Source organism: Carlito syrichta, unplaced genomic scaffold (assembly GCF_000164805.1).
Source record: "Carlito syrichta isolate Samal-C Ts95f unplaced genomic scaffold, Tarsius_syrichta-2.0.1 Scaffold82257, whole genome shotgun sequence".
Lineage (NCBI taxonomy): Eukaryota > Metazoa > Chordata > Mammalia > Primates > Tarsiidae > Carlito > Carlito syrichta.
Window position 1 is genome coordinate 177,480 of NW_007026353.1, and position 18,022 is coordinate 195,501.

At 36.1% G+C, this 18,022-nt stretch overlaps 1 protein-coding gene across 1 annotated transcript in view; it reads left to right on the top strand.

The window, feature by feature from the left end:
• The window catches only part of LOC103257955 (PH domain leucine-rich repeat-containing protein phosphatase 1), a 195,248-nt gene extending 177,464 nt beyond the window's left edge, over nt 1-17,784 (top strand). The window contains exons 11-12 of the mRNA XM_008055664.2: nt 14,324-14,524; nt 17,601-17,784. Coding sequence (XP_008053855.2) covers nt 14,324-14,524; nt 17,601-17,784 — 385 coding nt within the window. The remainder of the gene's footprint in view (nt 1-14,323; nt 14,525-17,600) is intronic.
• Nucleotides 17,785-18,022: the final 238 nt, after the last annotated feature.

The following is an 18,022-nucleotide window of genomic DNA, read 5'->3' on the forward strand; positions in this document are numbered from 1 at the left end:
ACAGGCGTTAGCCACGATATCTGGCCAAGAATTTTAAATACTACTTTTATTCTTGGCCTTTTTCTTTTCTTTCTTAAATCTTATTACCAAGATATAACTTGCATTCAAATTCAGTAAAGTATACAACTCTTTTTTTTTTTTGAGTTGGAGTCTCACTCTGTCACCCAGACTGGAGTGCAGTGGCCGCTCCCGGCCACCGCAGCCTCAGCCTGCTGGGCTCCGGCGATCCTTCCGCCTCAGCCTTCCAAGTGGCTGGAATTACAGGCATGCGCTACCACGCCCGGCTGATTTTTTGATTTATTGTAGAGATGAGGTCTCGCTGCCCACGTGGGTCTCAAACCCGCGGGCTCAGGCAATCCACTCACCTCAGCCTCCCAAAGGCGCGGGATTACAGGCTGAGCCACCGAGCCCGGCTAAGTATACAACTCTTAAGTGTACTGATAGATACCCGAGTACATTTCTTGCACTCTCTTTTCTGTTTTTCCCATTTAAAAAAAGTGTCTTCAGTGTACTTATGTAAGTTACAATGAATCTCTACTGGAATAACTAATATTCCAGTAGAAATTTAATAGAATGAAAAAAATGCAACTGCCATATTGTAATTGACCAGTAATATATCATTTTTCTGGCAAAAAAGCAAACTGTTTCAAGATCATTTAAATAATTCTTTTTTTTACTTTCATATCAAAGTACAGCATGTAGCAGATAGATAGCTTTAGATGTGTGCTTTTTTGTTGTGAATGCAGTAGAATTTATTTCATTCCCTATGGAGAATTTTAAATTATGTTGTAATCTTGTTTTCTTTCATAAGGCTAATTAGGCAAAATTTTATTTTTGTTGTTGTTGCTGATTTTTGGGGTTTATTTTTTTAGAAAGTAGGATTTACTGAGTGGACAGAAAAGTTCCCACAGTGGGAGGGGACCCGAAGGAGTTACCCCTGTGTTTTTTTAATGAGAATGTACTTGTCTCTTTAGAGTTCTACATTGGGTTGGTAGGACAAATATAAATAGATGGATTCATGTTTTAGGTGTTTCCGAGATAAAGCTATTACTGAATCTGTTCAAGTCTAGAAGTTCAAAACTAGTAGGCAACTAGTGCTAGAATTTCTAGTAGATAATAATTGTTCTTTATTTATTTTTCATTTATTCTCTAGAGGTAGTCAGCAAGCAGTCATTGAGTATCTTTGATGCTAGGGAAGGTGTGAGAACATATTTCTGGAGGAACTCACCATTTAGTTGAGGAAACTGTATTTTCAAGTTTAGATGTGTTTGGACACTGAGTGAGGGCAACTATAATTTTAGTATGTTCCAAAGGGTTTCTGATGACTCCTGAGAGAACTATCACCTTCCCTGTTGACTTGGTGACCCTGCGCTGGCCACTGTAAGCCTTGGTTTTCTCATTTTGCTTATTTTGTACAATTCCCAAATGGAACCTGTAAGTCAGAAAAAGGAGGATTGCATGAACTGAAATATTTCTAGTAATGTAGCATGAACAAATGAAAACCTGAATTGAGCCACTAAAAGAGGTTAGTGCTATCATGAACCATAGCAGTGTCAGCTAAAGGTGTTTAGACTGAAATCGCCATAGTCCAAATAGACTGACCTATCTAGAGCCAACCGCATTTTGGATAGGGGCTGTTCTGGAGGGAAGTAGGCCGCTTCTGGAGGTGGTGAGCGGAAGGCAGAGCGTGCTAAATGCATTTCTGGCACAGGGCAATTAGGAAGTAAGAAGTAGGTAAATTAGAAGGAGCAAGTAAATGTCCTGTTTTTTTTTTAAAGAGCAATTCTCTTTAATTTAATTTTATTTTATGAGAGAAAAGCAAATGACCAGAACAAAAGACAGAAATAAGAAACTTTTTCAAGGAGGCATATTCCAGTGCCCTTGTTTTCTAGCCAATATAACAACTACATTTCCAGCATAGTATAGCAACTGATTTAATAGAATTAGAAAGAAAAATTAAGAGAGTTGGTCATCTCAGGCAGGTAGGACTATAAAGGGGCTAGATTAAAATGATTAGCTGTTATCTTAAACCACATTTTAATATTTTTCACTTGTTAGAAGATAAGAAACACATATTCTAATAACCTCCACCAAACTTCTTCAACAGCTAATACTTCTACTTATCCTCATTGTGCAACTTAAACAATAGAGATTTTTATCTACTTAATTGTAAAAAACTAAAATATTTTTTACTGAGGCATAATTTAAATTCAGTAAAACATATAGATATTATATATTTGGTTTGATGAGTTTGGGAGAAAGGAATAAACTAGTACTAGCAGTTGTTGAAGTAGGCCAACCCAGAAAACATGAAATTTGAAATTTTTTTAAGGAAAGAATCTATGACGGGTGTCTTGCAGTAGTTTTAGTTGTGATTTGTTTTACTTTAAATGACTCGTTACAGCAAACAGCGTACTGAATTTAAGGTACTGTGCCAGGTGCCATAGGGCATTAAAAATGTATTAAACACAGGAATTATCTTCAAGGAACTTACAGTAAAATGCAGTGTTTAAAATAACTACAATAAACTGTAGTAAGAGGTAAATTTAAGAAGGTAGAAGAGATGGAAAATGATAAAGTTGTTCTGGCATAATTTAGGCTCATGGTATAAGAACAATACTTTGTTGTATAATATACAAAGCTGTGCATTTGGGAAATAGCTGCAGGCATTAATGAAACTTTGCTTCAAATCATCTTCTCTTCAGTTTGCTCTAAAATACAAATATTAAAAATACGTAAGTTGTTTCTTTTTTTCATATTTTTGTGATAACAACTTGTTACCACTTCTGTGTTTGGTTATATAACTGAGAAAAGAGCCTGAATACAAAGCCTGTATAAGTTAAAATGGTTTAGGTTAGACTTTTAGTAGAACTTGTGCTTGGAAGAATCAAGAGATATATCAGAAAAGCTTTCATTTTTGGGCACAGAGCAGAAGACCACATTTGGACTTTCTTTCTTAGGAGTTTTCCTTTGCCCTGCATCTTGCCTGCTAAAACCAGTCTCATTGTTTTAATTGCATGATATTATCTGTTAAGTATTACGACTTTAGATAGTATTTATTAATCTGCTATACCTGGCAGCAGGAAGGTATTTGATAGCCAAATAAGAGAGAGAATCAACTTTAAATTAGACGACTTAATAATATCTTCATCTTCATCTTCCTCTGAAAACACGAGAGCAATTTTATTAAAATTCTTATAATTTGAATCAGCAACTTTAGTTTATGAGTTTATTCTCTATATTTGTCTTTTTTTTTTTTTTTGCCAGTCAACCTAAAAGCTTTTTTACTGAGCATCCATTTCAAATCTTCTCATTCTGTATATCTTAATTATACAAGTAGTTAAAAATTTTAGGTTCAAGATGATAAGTATGGCAGCACCAGCTACCTTGTCTATATTTATCTTTGAATTTTGTTTATTTTAGCTTGTTTTTCACTGACAACTCAAAAACTATAGACATGTGAAATATAATGGACCATATATCTGCCAAGAAATTGACTGTGATTTGTATCTTATGATCAGGGAAGGATTTGATTCTGTTGGGTGAACTGGCAAATACTCTAATCTGGAACTTACGGGCCCAGATTTCTTATCTCACCTCTTTTTGATTAGAGTGGAGGATTTTCCTGATGGAAACCTCAGAAGAGTTTCAGATAATTGGCTGTCATCAACAGATGGCAAGGGAGGAGGTAGATATTCCCCATGGGTCACCAGAGTGGATGAGACATTGCCAGAGGGACTGCCATCCTTCTGTTCCTTACTGAATCTTGGCAGTGGCTCACTCCCTGTCCACCTAGCATCTGCACGCACATTTGATGGCCAGACAGCTTCTCCTGATGAAGTCAGTCTAATTATCAAAGCTACAATGGACCCTTTAAAGGGGCATTTTAGATCCCTGTTGTGGGTGGGCATGCAGGTCTGTTTTTATTCCTGGTTAAGCTAGTTCAAGGTATTTTCAGGGACAAGAGTTGGGGGAGTATATGTGCAAATGAAGTTCATGGTAACTGCTCGTTTGTATTTATTAAGTATCCCCAGATTATTAGTCACATAACAGACCATAAGTTTTAGTGACTCAGATAGAATATGTGTAAATATCAAAGAGACTAAAAGGGAACAGAAAATGTAGAAGATCGTGATTGATTGACCATGACAACTGGTGCCTTTTGGCAAAGGCAGATATTTCTGGCATTTTGAAGAGCTGAGTTGGCTACAGTGTTTTTTTAGTGAAGAGGTTCTGATGTATCTTGTGAAGTTCTGATGTTTTGAGAGTCACAGTGAACTAAGATGGTGTTTCTCAAAGAGTGTCTTTAGACTCCCCTACAGCACTTACCAAACATGCAGATTCTTGACTCTTATCTCCATTCTTTAATACAAAAATGAAATGTGAGTCTAGTGATATTTTTGGATAGCACATACATGCCCCCTATGCTTTTTAAAGTATTATGTTTCTCAAATATTTTAAGTTATGGTTCTTAGCCAGAGTTATTACATCAAAATCAACTGACAAGTTTTTCAAAACTAGAGAGTCAGTCGATGGAGTTTAGAGCACTATGAGAAGGAAGAGAATTTCCATCCTTTTCTTCTCCCTCAGAAACATTCACCTCAATTCGGGAAGAGGGGGAAGCATTGAAATTGGCCAGTTTTGTGATTTTGACAGGGTTGGAGTTTTGGTGGCAAACTCCATTTGTTGTTAACCAGAACAAACCAGAAGAGTTTAGCCACACGGTAAACCAGAAGAGTTTAGCCACACGGTTCCAAACACTTCTGTATTCAGCTGTGAATGTTGCTGAGTTTGAAAAGAGACCGTTAATGGATTATCAGAAGAGTCCTGCCTGTACTCTGAGAGACTGCTTTGAAATCCTTGCCCCCGCTTCTCTGATGCTTCTAAAATAGATGAGATGAACAGTGAGAGGTGTGTGTATACCCAAAAACCACTATAGTGCATTGAGACCAGAGTTTCTGCAACACTATCTTTCTCAACTAGACCAATCATCAGGATTCTTTTATATTGACTTTGAGGCCTCACTCTGACCTACTAAACAAGAATACCTGAGGGTTGAGGTTGAGAATCTGCACTAAGGAAAGCTCCCTAGATAATTGTGAAGTGCAGCCGGGTTGTGACCTATTGACCTAGTGCATCTTACTCCAAGCAGCTGCAGAATGTGATAGGCCCCAATCTTGATTCAATGGGGAGGGTCAAGTGTAAATAAAAAGTGAAATAAACAACAAATCCCAGCAAGCAATCTCTTCCACTTCCACTCCACCCCACCTCACCCTGAGGGTTTGTGACAAGTAAAGGCAGAATGAGAAAGACTATGGGGGAGAGAGACAAGGGAAACAACGGGGCTGACGGTTACCACCTGAAGCTTAGGTAAAAGAATGTGGAACTTGAAGGGGCAGCATACAAAAAGATTTAGTTATTGAAGGGAAATTGGCAGCTGGGTTGGTAACGGGGAAGAGAAGCAAATGGGGAAAACGAAAGGTACTTCAAGTGCAACCAGACAATTAGAGGATATGCCGCCCTTCTCTGCTCAACCAAACAAAAATCCTCTAGTGTATCTTGACTTTGCCATGCTGGTAGAAGGTGAAACCATTGAACTAAAAATCTTGTAAAACAACCTGATATTATGAAAATGAGTAGAAAAGAGCTATTACTCCACCCCCTAATGAGAAAACAAACAAAAAATACACATCCACTGTGGAATGTTCTCCCTCCAAAATGTTCTTGGGAAGCCTAAGGAAACTAATACAACATTCTAAGTAGAATTAAATGACTCAAATGAGCATTTGGGGATATAAAAAAAAAATTGAGAAACTAAGAACAAAATAGACCAACAGGAAGGAGAAATGGAAAGAGAAATAGCTGAACTCAGAAAATGGAAGAGAATACCAGTTATCTTATAAATGGGAAGTAATTACAAGGTGCCCAAGGGACAGTAGACTAAAAAAAATTAATGAGGGACATTAAAGAAAAACAGGAAAGGTGAAAATAATGAAATGTGGTAAGGAAGAATTAAAAGGCTAGAGATAAAGTAGTGAAAATGGAAGACAGACCAAAAAGGAATAACATTTGTATATGAGTTTTTGAAGAACAAACACAAAACAATGGAGAATAACTAATATTTAAAACTGCAATCCAAGGATCTTTTCTAGTGACAAAAGATTTTAAAGTACATTTGAAAAAGATTAGTATTGGATACTTGGAAGAAATTAACCCAGAATGTTCGACATTGATGCTTATTGTAGTAAAACTATTAGGTTTTGAAGCTACAAATCTTTACAACCGTCAGGAAAGAGATCAAGTAATTTTAAAAGGCAAATATTTAGACTGTTATCTGGCTTCTCAAAAACTTATACAAAGCAAGGTAATAATGGAGCAACATTTTTAAAAAAATTTGATGAAAGTATGTCTCAGAATTTTTCTGTCAAGCCAAGTATTCTTTAAGATCTAAGTTGTAGAAAGCAGTGTTAAGTATTTAAGCACCAAAACACAAGCAACAACAACAACAAAATAGATGCATTGGACTTCATCAGAATTTAAAAGTTTTGTGCTTTAAAGGATACCTGAATCAAGAAAGTAAAAATAAAAACCCACAGAAATATATTGAATAAGGGACTTGGAAGGCCTCTTACAACTCAAAAACAAAAAAGACAAATAGCTGAATGAAAATATAGGCAAAAGATTTGAATAGATATTTCTCAAAAGAGGATATAAAATGGCCAAGAAACACATGAAAAGATGTTCAGTGTCATTGGTCACTGAAGAAATGTGAATTAAAACCACAATGGACCTGCATAACGAACATTTTTATACCTAACCCTGAATTATACCTCACATCTTTAAAGTAAAAAAATTAAATGTTAAAAAAAAAACCACAATAGGATATGGCTGTATACCCATTGGGGGGGCTATAATAAAAATGATATAGAGTAACAAGTATTGGAGAAGAGATAGAGAAATTAAAACCCTCATACACTGCTGGGGAATGTAAAATGACGCAGCTGCTTTGGAAAATAGTCTGTTAGTTCCTCAAATAGTTAAAGTTACAATATGACCCAGCAGTTCAACTCCTAGATATATATCCAAGAGAGGTAAAAGCATGAATTTAAACAAAACTTCTATATGCACGTTCAAGGTGCATTATTCACAACAGCTAGAAAATAAAAAGGAAATGTTCATCACCTGAAAAATGGATAAACAGACTGTGGCATATTTAGACTGTAGAGTATTATTTACCAGTAAAAAGTACTGGCACATGCTACAGTCTGAATGAAACTTGAAAACAGTATGCCAAGTTAAATAAGCCAGACATAAAAGGACACATACTGTATGGTTCTTTTTATGTGAAATGTTCCTATTTATCACATCCATAGAATGGTTAGTGGTTGCCAGGGAGTGTGGTGAGGGGAGAAATAGTGAGTGACTACTAATGGGTATGGGATTTCTTTTTGGAGTGATGAAAATGTTCTGGAATTAGATAGTGGTGATGGTTGTACAACTTTGTGGAAAAAAAAAACTAAAAGCCATTAAGTCGTACCCTTTAAAGGGTATATTTTATGATATGTGAATTATATTTCTATGAAGCTGCTATTTTAAAAGTTCAAGGACTTAGAGATCTCATTCATGATCCCTTTTCCAGGAATCTACTAGAGCTGTTCAGTCTGGTATGAAGCCACTGGTCACATGTGACTATTTAGGTATGCCATCAAATTTACCCTTTTAAAAATGTGTAGTTTAGTGGGTTTTAGTAGTAATTTAAATGAATTTAAAATTTTTAAAGTGTAAGATTTAGTCACTCCAATATATTAGCCATATTTTAGGTGCTCTGTAGCCACCTGTGACTAGGGGCTACCATGTTGGAAAGTGAAGATATAGAGCATTTCTATCCACCTAGAAATGTCTATGGACAGTGATATGCCAGAGGATAAACTTTATCCAACCAAGAAATAACTAGTATAATTTTAACAAAAGGAATGATAGTGGGTATTTTAGTATATGTTAAATGTAGATCTGGGACTAAAACAGAGATGGGGAAGAGGGTGGAAGATTGATATAAGGAGTGACAAACTATTAATAATGCAGCTTGAAAATGAGAAGAGGAGAAAAGGAGAAAAGAAAATAGAAGGAGTTTATTGATTGCCATATAGACAATAGATGCCACCTAAAAAATACTAACAAAACCTAATAAGCCACAGAGTAAATTATTAAATGCAAGGGACTAAGATCATTTAATAAGACATAAGTACAAAGGTAACTATGGGAGCAAAAACATAAACTTCCCTAAATACAAAAAAGAGTAATGTATTAAAGAAGAAATATATCCTATAAAGTGGGAACCATCACAAATGCATATGAATATGAAATGTAACAGAGTTGAGACCAAATATCAGATCTATCAATACATGTGCTTAAACTTACCTCACCCTCTCAAATGGAAACAACCCAAATGTCCATCAACTGGTGAATGACTAAACAAAATATGTATTCTAATGGTGAATTATGCACTATATCTCAATAAAGATATTAACAAAAAAAGAAGGAAAATAGTACCTCAATATCTCAATAAAGATATTAACAAAAAAAGAAGGAAAATAGTACCTCAAGTATTGAGGGGTACTTCTTAACATTTTATACACACACACACACACACACACACACACACACACACACACACACACACACACACAGACACACAGAGACTTATTCCTAAAGCCATATACATAGTTTGGAAACCACAGTGGCATTTCTACTAAGATGGAGTGGCAGAGCAAAAATGCCCACTATTTAATATTATACTGTATTCAATTAGTCTTATGATTAGATTAAAAATCAATTAGAAGCATGATAATTGGTAAGGAAGAGATAAACTATCTCTTTGTAGTTAACACGATAGTCCACTTGAAAACCTAGAGAATCGCTGATAATTGAATTCAAACATTAAAACATTTCAGTAAGGTAGCAGGATATAAAACTGATATGTAGAGATTAAAAACCTTCGTGTACACAAACTTAGCCATTAGAAAACAATATGTTGGTAGTGAAAATCCTATTTAAAATAGTATCAAAGATTAAATACTTAGGAATAAATATAAGAATTGTGCAAAAGCTATGTGAAGAAAATGTGATCTGAAATTCGCAGAAGCAAATTTTATCAAATAAAAAAAATCCTCTGTTCAAGGATAGGACAGCTTAGTATTAAGTTGTCAATTCTTTTGTAAATTAATTTGTAAATTTAGCACAATTCTCAAATAAATACCAAAAAGCTTTTATAATGAGGTTAAGCAAATTGATGCTACAGTTCCCATGGAAAAACAGAAACATACAAGAATAGCCAGAAAAACACTGAAAAGGTAAAACTTGAAGGGAGAAACAAACCTGCTCAAAGTTAATATCACCAAGACATTGGCTAGTTATACCTCCTGGTGTGTACCATGTCATGTATCTCTTGATATGATGCACTAAGAAGGACGCAGCTTCTGTGGTATTTTTTGTAAAAAATACATGGCCTTATTCTAATGGTGAAACATGAAACAAACCTAAATTGAGAGTCATTTTACAAAATTGTCTAGTACACTTCAAAAAATCAAGGTAACTTAAGACAGTAAGACTGATTGGAGGAGACTGAGGAGGCATGATAATGAAATGCAATGTGAGACCCTGGATTGGATCCTTGACCAGATAAAGGACATTAGTGGGATATTTGGTACAATTAGGATAAAGTCTGCAGATTAATTTATAGTATTGCATCAATGTTAATTGTATTGAATGAATCTTTAAAATTAATTTTTTGGGTTTCTGTTTGACAGTTCTCAAATCTATATAATTTTTGTTTCTTTTTTTGGTAGGCTTACAACCTTTTTTTTTTTTTTTTGCCCCAAGCCAAGCAATTTCTCAACCTTCAAATATAATGATGGTGTGAGTTCTGTTTTATTGTGTGCACTTTTTCTTCCATACAAACCTCACTCTTAGGTAGTGTTAAAAGACAGTAAATAATTGTGGTCCTTTTAGAATGATTAGTGGGGTATAACATTAATATAGTGGGTTACAACCAACACTTAAAAAAATAAAATAGGAGAGAAAATATCAGTATGTATGACTGAGTAAGATTAGGTGCTTTATGTAAATTTGTTTCAGTTACATATCATGAGTACTGGCTGATCAGGTAGAATGTACTTTGTATTCTTGGTTATCATCATAAAAGTTTGAAAACTGCTTTAAGCTATCAACCTTGTGAAGGAGATTGAAATTGTCAAAAGTACTGTGTTGTAAAGATAAGCAATAATAAGAAATTGTAGTGTTCTGACACTTGTGGAACATTTTGGAGACCAAAATAAGGGTTGTCTGAAAGTAGAAGAGCTTTGTTGGACTTAGACAGTTTTAACTATTAAGATTGGTAATAGAATAAGTCCTAGTACTGATCTCCAGAAAAATTATTTAAATGCACAATGACTGGTGTGCCTATAAACAGGTAAATCTGTTATGGTACTGTGCTCTGTTTCAAGGACAGAATTTGGCTATAAAATTTAAGGGTATGCTGTAAATTACTAAAAAGCAAACAAAACAAAACAAAAAACAGATGAGCCAGATGGACAGAATGTGCCAAGGCAAAACCGAGCAATTGCCTGAGAAGCAGGAAGTGGATTTGTTTCATTGCTGTTGTGGGTGACTTTCCAAGTGCCTCAGGGCAGGAGCCATATCTGTCTTTTCTTTATGACTTTTGCACTTTATGCTAAGAAAAGTTTTTTAGGACTGTGCTGTTTGTTAACTTGTTTTAAGAATCGAGTTTGAAGTGCTGTGCACATATGGTCTTCATGTCACCTAGTGGGTGCCCTGCTTGACTCCCAGCTTTTTTTTTTTTTTTTTTGAGTAAAGAGCCTGTGAAAAAATATTCCCAGGAAAGGGATTTTATTATTGTTATTTATTTAAGTTTGAATTTTAGAGAGAGATGTTAGAGGATTGTGGATTTTATTTCAGGCTCTGTCACTAGTTACTATTGAACCATTGCCAGGCAATTTGACTTTCTTAGCTTCAGTTTCTACCTTTTATTTTGTGAAATATGAACAAATGGGGGGTGGGGATATTTTGGAAAATCAAATGAAATAGAAAATAAGAGAGATCTGTGGTATCTACAAAGCACCTTACATATGGAAGGAAAAAAAGCAGTGATACCACATTGCAGTTTGCATATTAAGTAAGTTATGTAGATGAAACAGCTCTTAGCATATTAAATGGTCTTTTTGTATACAGCTCTTACAAAATTCTGTAAGGGAGAAGCTTGAGGATAGTTATCACATCATAGTGAGTTGAGACTAAACTCAGTGTAGGAATTTAGCTTTTTTACAAGATTGAAAAGCAGGGCGTGGGGTTTTATAGTCTATTTGTTAAATAAAATTGTTATCTATACCGAAACACTTTGTAAAACTAAAGTTGTCATCCATTGTGGTGGAAGGATGGCATCTAGACCATTAAATCAAATTAAATTTGCCTTATTCTGAAACTTTGTGAGGTTGTGGGAAGACTGATTAAAGACAGTGGGTATATTGAGACCCTTTAATTTTCTGAGACCATGATAATAAAAAATATTTTAGTCCAATTGTTTGTTCTTTGACCATTAACCAATAAGGTGACTCAGTCAGACGTTATGCAGTTCCAGTGATGTTCTTTGGAACCAGCCCATGTAGTTCTAACTAACTAGTTTCGTTCCTTGGAAGGGGACAATGTGGGATTCCCCCCCCCCTTAATTTTGCATAAAGAGTATATAGTTCCTTAAATACAAGCACATTTTGAAAAGACGAAAGGATATGTCTCTTTGGAAATCACTTCTTCCCCTTATTCAGATGCTATGAGTGAATTTTAAAGTCTCTTGGTAGCTTTCTAGATAAGCTTCAGTGGTCTCTGTTTTTAAAACCACAGTCCCTCTTTTTTCTGGCCTCAAAATATGCAAACACTCATGAATTCACTCCCTCTTCTCTTTTCTTCTCCATGTATCTGTAACTACATATTTTCTAGAGAATTCTGTTTTAATGAGATTGTTCTAGATTGTTCAGCCAATCCGCTCCACGATATTTTAGAGCAGTAAAATGTATTTCTTACATTTTAATTTATTCTGATTCTACACTGAAGAAATTCTTAACAGGAAATTTAAGTCAGGTGGTCTAAATGGGCCCTAAAGAAGCAGTTTCATAAAAATACTCTAAAGAACTGTAGTGCTGAAACTAGTTTCCTTCCTAGTTCAAAACCATTTCAGAAACTGCATGAGTGACCTTTATTTTCTTCTCTGTAGCACACACGACTATAATTTCCCATGACTATTTATGGTCTGTACAGCCCTTCTCCCTAACTTCCTTTTTTTAAAAATGTCAACGGAATACGTGTTTCTTTAATGGAAAATGTTCTATTTTGGGGAAGCTGCTTTTCCTCAGATAAGTAATGGAGTTGGTGTGGGGGGGTGGGGGTTGGATGCATGACTGAAGAGTGTTAATGAGTGGAATGAGAGCTTGGGATGACAGTCTTGGTGAGGGCTACTAATATGAAGCTTTTTTTTTTTCTATCCAAGATTAAAAATAACTCAACTTGACATTCCGTGTTCTTCATTTTTAAAGATTTTGTTTTATTTTTTAACATTTGGGAGAATGGTTCTGAATTGAATGGTGCAAGTTGCAAGTCAGAGAGTAATGTGGTTTGTTAACTGGGTAGATCTGGGAGGGGAGGAGAGGTAGATCTATCCTAACACTCGCCGGTGAGACTTACCCACTGACCATGCTCCATTTTCTAGTTGTGGCTGCTGCATGACTGGACATCCATCATGAGCATCTCTAACTCCTGAGCCGTGACACAGCTGCTCCCTGCTCTGTCCTTCCTATCCTTTGGAGTGATTGAGAATCTGATCATAGCATGGGTTCTGTTACAGTTCCCTAGCTTTGTGTTGTGCATTTATCCATGTTTCACAATAACTGTGGAGGTTCACATAATTTTTAACTGTTTTAGTTATCTTAGATTTAAAAAAATCATTCTTTGTATCTTACCCGTTGTTCACTCTATCATCTGGAAACTGTGGCAGCATATATATTATCTTGTTTGTTTTAGTGTAAGTTTTATTTAGGTAGATATAAAAAAGTTGCCAAATCATAAATATAGCACTTGATGAATTTTCTCAAAGTGAACACACTTGTGCAACCAGCACCTAGACTAGGAAACCAAACATTACGATATTAGAATGTTACACACCATGTCTTGGGTACTACCACCTTCCCCACCTAAGAGTTGCCACTATCCTGAGTTCTATTACCATAGAGTAGTTTTGTCTGACTTTGAACTTTATAGTTATGGAATCATGCAGTGTATCCTGTTGTGTCTGGCTTCTTTCGCTCAGCATTTTATTTGTGAGATTCATCCTGTTGATGCACATAGTTGTAGTTCTTTATTCTCATTGCTGTATTATATTCTGTTATTTTAACGCAGAGCAGATTATCTCCTGCAATTGTGAATGTCAGTAAAATATGGTTTGGACATCTTACTGAATAGGATGTAGTTACCATGCGATTTAGTTGTATTGTGATCTAGTGCCTATTTTTTTTTATTACTGTAAGAACCCTTTTATTAAAAAATAGGAAATTGTTTGTCTCTCCCTAAACCAAAATATTAACTTTACCGTATCACTTTCTTTCTTTTTTTTTTTTTTGAATTGGAGTCTCACTCTGTCACCCAGACTGGAGTGCAGTGGCTGCTCCCAGCCACCGCAGCCTCGACCTGCTGGGCTCCAGTGATCCTTCTGCCTCAGCCTTCCATGTAGCTAGAACTACAGGCACGTGCTACCACACCCAGCTAATTTTTTGATTGATTGTAGAGATGAGGTCTCACTGAGTGGCCCAGGCAGGTCTCGAACCCGCGGACTCAGGCAATCCACTCACCTCAGCCTCCCGAGGTGCAGGATTACAGGCTGAGCCACCTAGCCCAGCTCCATATCACTTTCTTTTCCACTTTCACCACTATAACCACTATAAAAGTAATCACTTCTTCTTACCCTTGTACTTCGGGGAAAAAACAATTATGTCTCTTTGTCTTTGATACATACAGAAGACTATTAAGTCTCTTTGTATTTGATACATACAGATAGCTCTGTATTCATCATAGCTAGTTGGTCAGAGATCAGTATGCCTGCTAAATTGAACTCCTTAAAGCCAGGGCTTGTCTTTTCATTCATACTTCTAAACCTGGCTTCTACCTATGCCTGGTGTCAATGAGAAAGCTTTCAGATTTGTTGAGGGTTCTGAACTACAGCTGTGGCTTATCAACGGCATTTTGTTGAATTTTGTCATTATAGCCTGAGATTCCTGAATGCATCTGCAAACAAACTGGAAACCCTTCCTCCTGCCACGCTTTCTGAAGAGACAAACAGTATCTTACAAGAGTTGTATTTGACAAATAACAACCTCACAGATAAATGTGTGCCCTTGTTAACCGGACACCCTCATCTGAAGATCCTTCACATGGCCTATAACCGACTTCAAAGTTTTCCAGCAAGGTAAAGTAGGGTCATAAGATGATGTTCTTAATTGCATTTTAAAAGACATATTCATAGATAAAAAGGGGAAAGGCAAAAGCTGAAATGTTTATTTCCCAGGTAATATAAACTTGTTCGCATGACCCTTCTGTGTTCACAGTTGTCTTTCATACAAGGTATGATCTCCCTAAAGAGAAATGCACTGAGTTTCCTAATAGGAATGTACCTAAAGACCTAATCACAAGAATATTCTTAAGATTTTGAAATAAGGTGTGTTGTTTAGCAAGTAAATTTTCTTTTACTTCTTTGTAACCAAATTAATTTTTTTTAAAACATTAACCTAGTACCAGGCATGGTAGCATGTACCTATAGTCCCAGCTAATCAGAAGACAGAGGTAGGATCACTCAGGCTGAGGAGTTCAAGACCAGCCTGGGAAATACATCAGGACCCTGTCACTGAAGAAATAAAGTAAAATGAAAAATAATAAAGGTTCAAAAAAAATCAGCCCAATATAGTGTGCAAGAATTAGAATGTTAACCAGAATCCTGAAGCTTCTTCATTATCTACCAGCTTTTGTATTTGTACTCATGATGTACAAACCAGCAGTGGCCTATGCAATCATAGAAACTATGACATTGCAGATTTATGGCTCTCAGAAGATTCCATTTTACATTTGTTTTCATTTTAATTTCTATTTGGGGGAGCAGTGGCATTGTATCTAGCTTTGAGTGAATCTATACGGGATCTGCCATGGAGATTTACTCTGCTTCTATTTCATTGGCATTTATCCATCTAACAAGTTATGGCTTGGAACACACACCTACATATCAAAGAAGCGAGCACTTAACTCCTCTGGTGTTCTGCTGGTAACTGCAACTCAGCACTGGGGCCAAATCAGAATACTAGCACAGCCTTCCTCTGCTGCTGTCAGGGCCGCCAGTCTGTTCAAGCCTTACTGAAGGAGGAAGGCCCAGGTATTTGTTGTCTTAAAGTATTGCTTTTATTCTTATTTTTCCCCTCATTTGATATTAGCAAACCATTTTTCGTTTACTTTCATGTGCTTTTACTTTACCATAGAATGGAGAGATAATATTTTGGAAAAACACATGGCAATCACATAACAGCAGTACACCTAGAAGACCCCATCCCCTTCTTTCAGATGGTGAATGTCTAAACTCTACAGGAGAAATGATCACCAGCTCTAATTCTGAGGATATCCCCCCAGTGCCTCATGCCAAGAATAATCACCCACCCTGAGTGCAGAGAAGTTTTTATGGACCTTGTAAAAGCCCATCTTGCAATACTTTCTCTCTCCCTTGGGGGTTGTGATACAATTCAGTAGCTCGCTTACAAGACTTGAGCACTATAGGAGCCAGGGCTGTGACCTTCCCATCTCCTTTAGCCTCACATATCATGCAAGGTCTGGGCCGTAGCCCACATTCAACAAATGATCGCTAAATTAAAAAAACATGCCCCAGGGATCCAGTTATTTTGACTTCAGGTCTTTTGCCACCTTCTTTCTATATTGAGAGGTCAACATTTCCTTTAACTTTTCCTATCTTGGGCCTGTCTTCTGTACTCTTAATCATTTTTCATACAGCATTACCCATTGGTTTCTCCATATTTCTTTCAAAATATTAAGATAATGTTTAAATAATATTCTTACAAATTCAGACTATCATAGATGGATTACTTCAGTCTGTGTATGTAATGTTTTTTATGGGATACACTGATACCATGTTGTATATTTATGGTATTTAAATATCTAATTTTATAAGATAAAACCTTAGTTCTTGTTGTATATTAGGCACATTGTTTTTTAGATTGGAAAATACGGTTTATTTAGGAAGTAGATTAGAGAGAGAGAAAAGGGGGATCCACCTCCTCCAGATTGGGGAGGGGACCAGAACTTAAAGAGAAGCATGGATATTTGTTTTTATTTTTCAAGATAAGCAAATAAGATAACCTTTATATTTGAAAGATGACAGAAACATTTAAATGTTTTCTGTTAACTATTTAAAAGTGTATTGTGACCAATGAAACTGTAACATGTAGAAAAGATACTGATAACTGGAAACTAATTGATTCAGGTGACAAATTTGAGTCACACTAACTGGGAATCCTATACTTCTTGGAGTCCAGCGTTATCAGTGGCAGAAAGAGGGTCAGAGCCACGGTAGATGCGTTTACAGTGATTACAGAGGTGGAGGGGTTGTTTTTCCTCCATTTCAGAAACTCTGATTCTAAAATTTTTCTTGGTTACTGTAATTAAAATTATAGATGAGGATTGAACAATAGAAGACATTCTTAAATGGAAGTGTTGGATTAATTGCATTAGAACATTTTATAGATAAGGCTAGAGAAGTTCCATTTTTGTAGATGTTCAGCAAGAGTTGAGAGAAATGTCCTTAGGGGCTGGTTTGAATTCAGACTCTACCAGAGCCCAGGAGATGATCCAGATGGGCTTGCAACTTACCCCTGCTCTTCCCTACCACCTTGTATTCATCAGTGGTGTCAGAGGAATTTGGGGAGTGGAGTTTGTAGAAAAAGCTCATCTCCCCTTGAATTTTCATTGCTACCAAAAAGAAATCATATTCTCTAGTTAAGCTCTTTTAAGGGAGTTATATTGGATTAATATTGACTTTTGACCCATTTAAATAGGATTTTCATTAGAGTTCAAACTAAGCTGCAGAGCAGAGTGGTTGTTGCCAGGGTAACTTAAGTTACACACAGATTTTTAGTAAGAAAGGGTACCCATTTTCCTTCTTGTTGCCAATTTGAAGAGTTGAAGTTAATCGTTTTTGTCCTGTAGTGGGAAAGGAGGTCTAAAATACTTTGATATTCCAAAACAGTAGTGAAAATTTTTTCTTATTTGTAAAAGTGACTATTACAAATGAATCCTGAAAGTCATAGTAAATTCACCTTTTGCTCCTCATTATATATATTTTTCTTTTTAAGTTGCCTTATACAGCTTTGCCTAGTGGCAGTATCATAGCCAATGAGGTTTACCTGAGGCACGATTATTGCTAATTGAAAACTTTAGTTGCCATATAATTATTTTATAACTCCTTCCCCATGGATTTTCCTTTTTTTTAGTAAAATGGCAAAACTGGAAGAACTTGAAGAAATTGATATCAGTGGGAATAAACTGAAAGCCATCCCAACAACTATCATGAATTGCAGACGCATGCACACTGTGATTGCCCACTCCAATTGCATTGAAGTCTTTCCTGAAGTTATGCAGCTCCCAGAGATCAAGGTATGTGGTTTTATTCCATAAATTCCAAACTTCAGGTCAGCAAAGAGAGTTGATTTCCCTAATTCATTAAATCAGGATGTTTGCACTTTTGTTGAATTTGCTCAGAATACAGACCAGTAGTAGTTCCTGTGCCGTGCTTTCTAACCAGTCAGCAGAGTTTAAAAAACAACCACCCAACCAAATAAAACACTGGACCAGGTATTAGGAAATTGTATTTTTAGGCTCTGTCCCTAATTAGCTGGGTGACATGAAGCTAGGT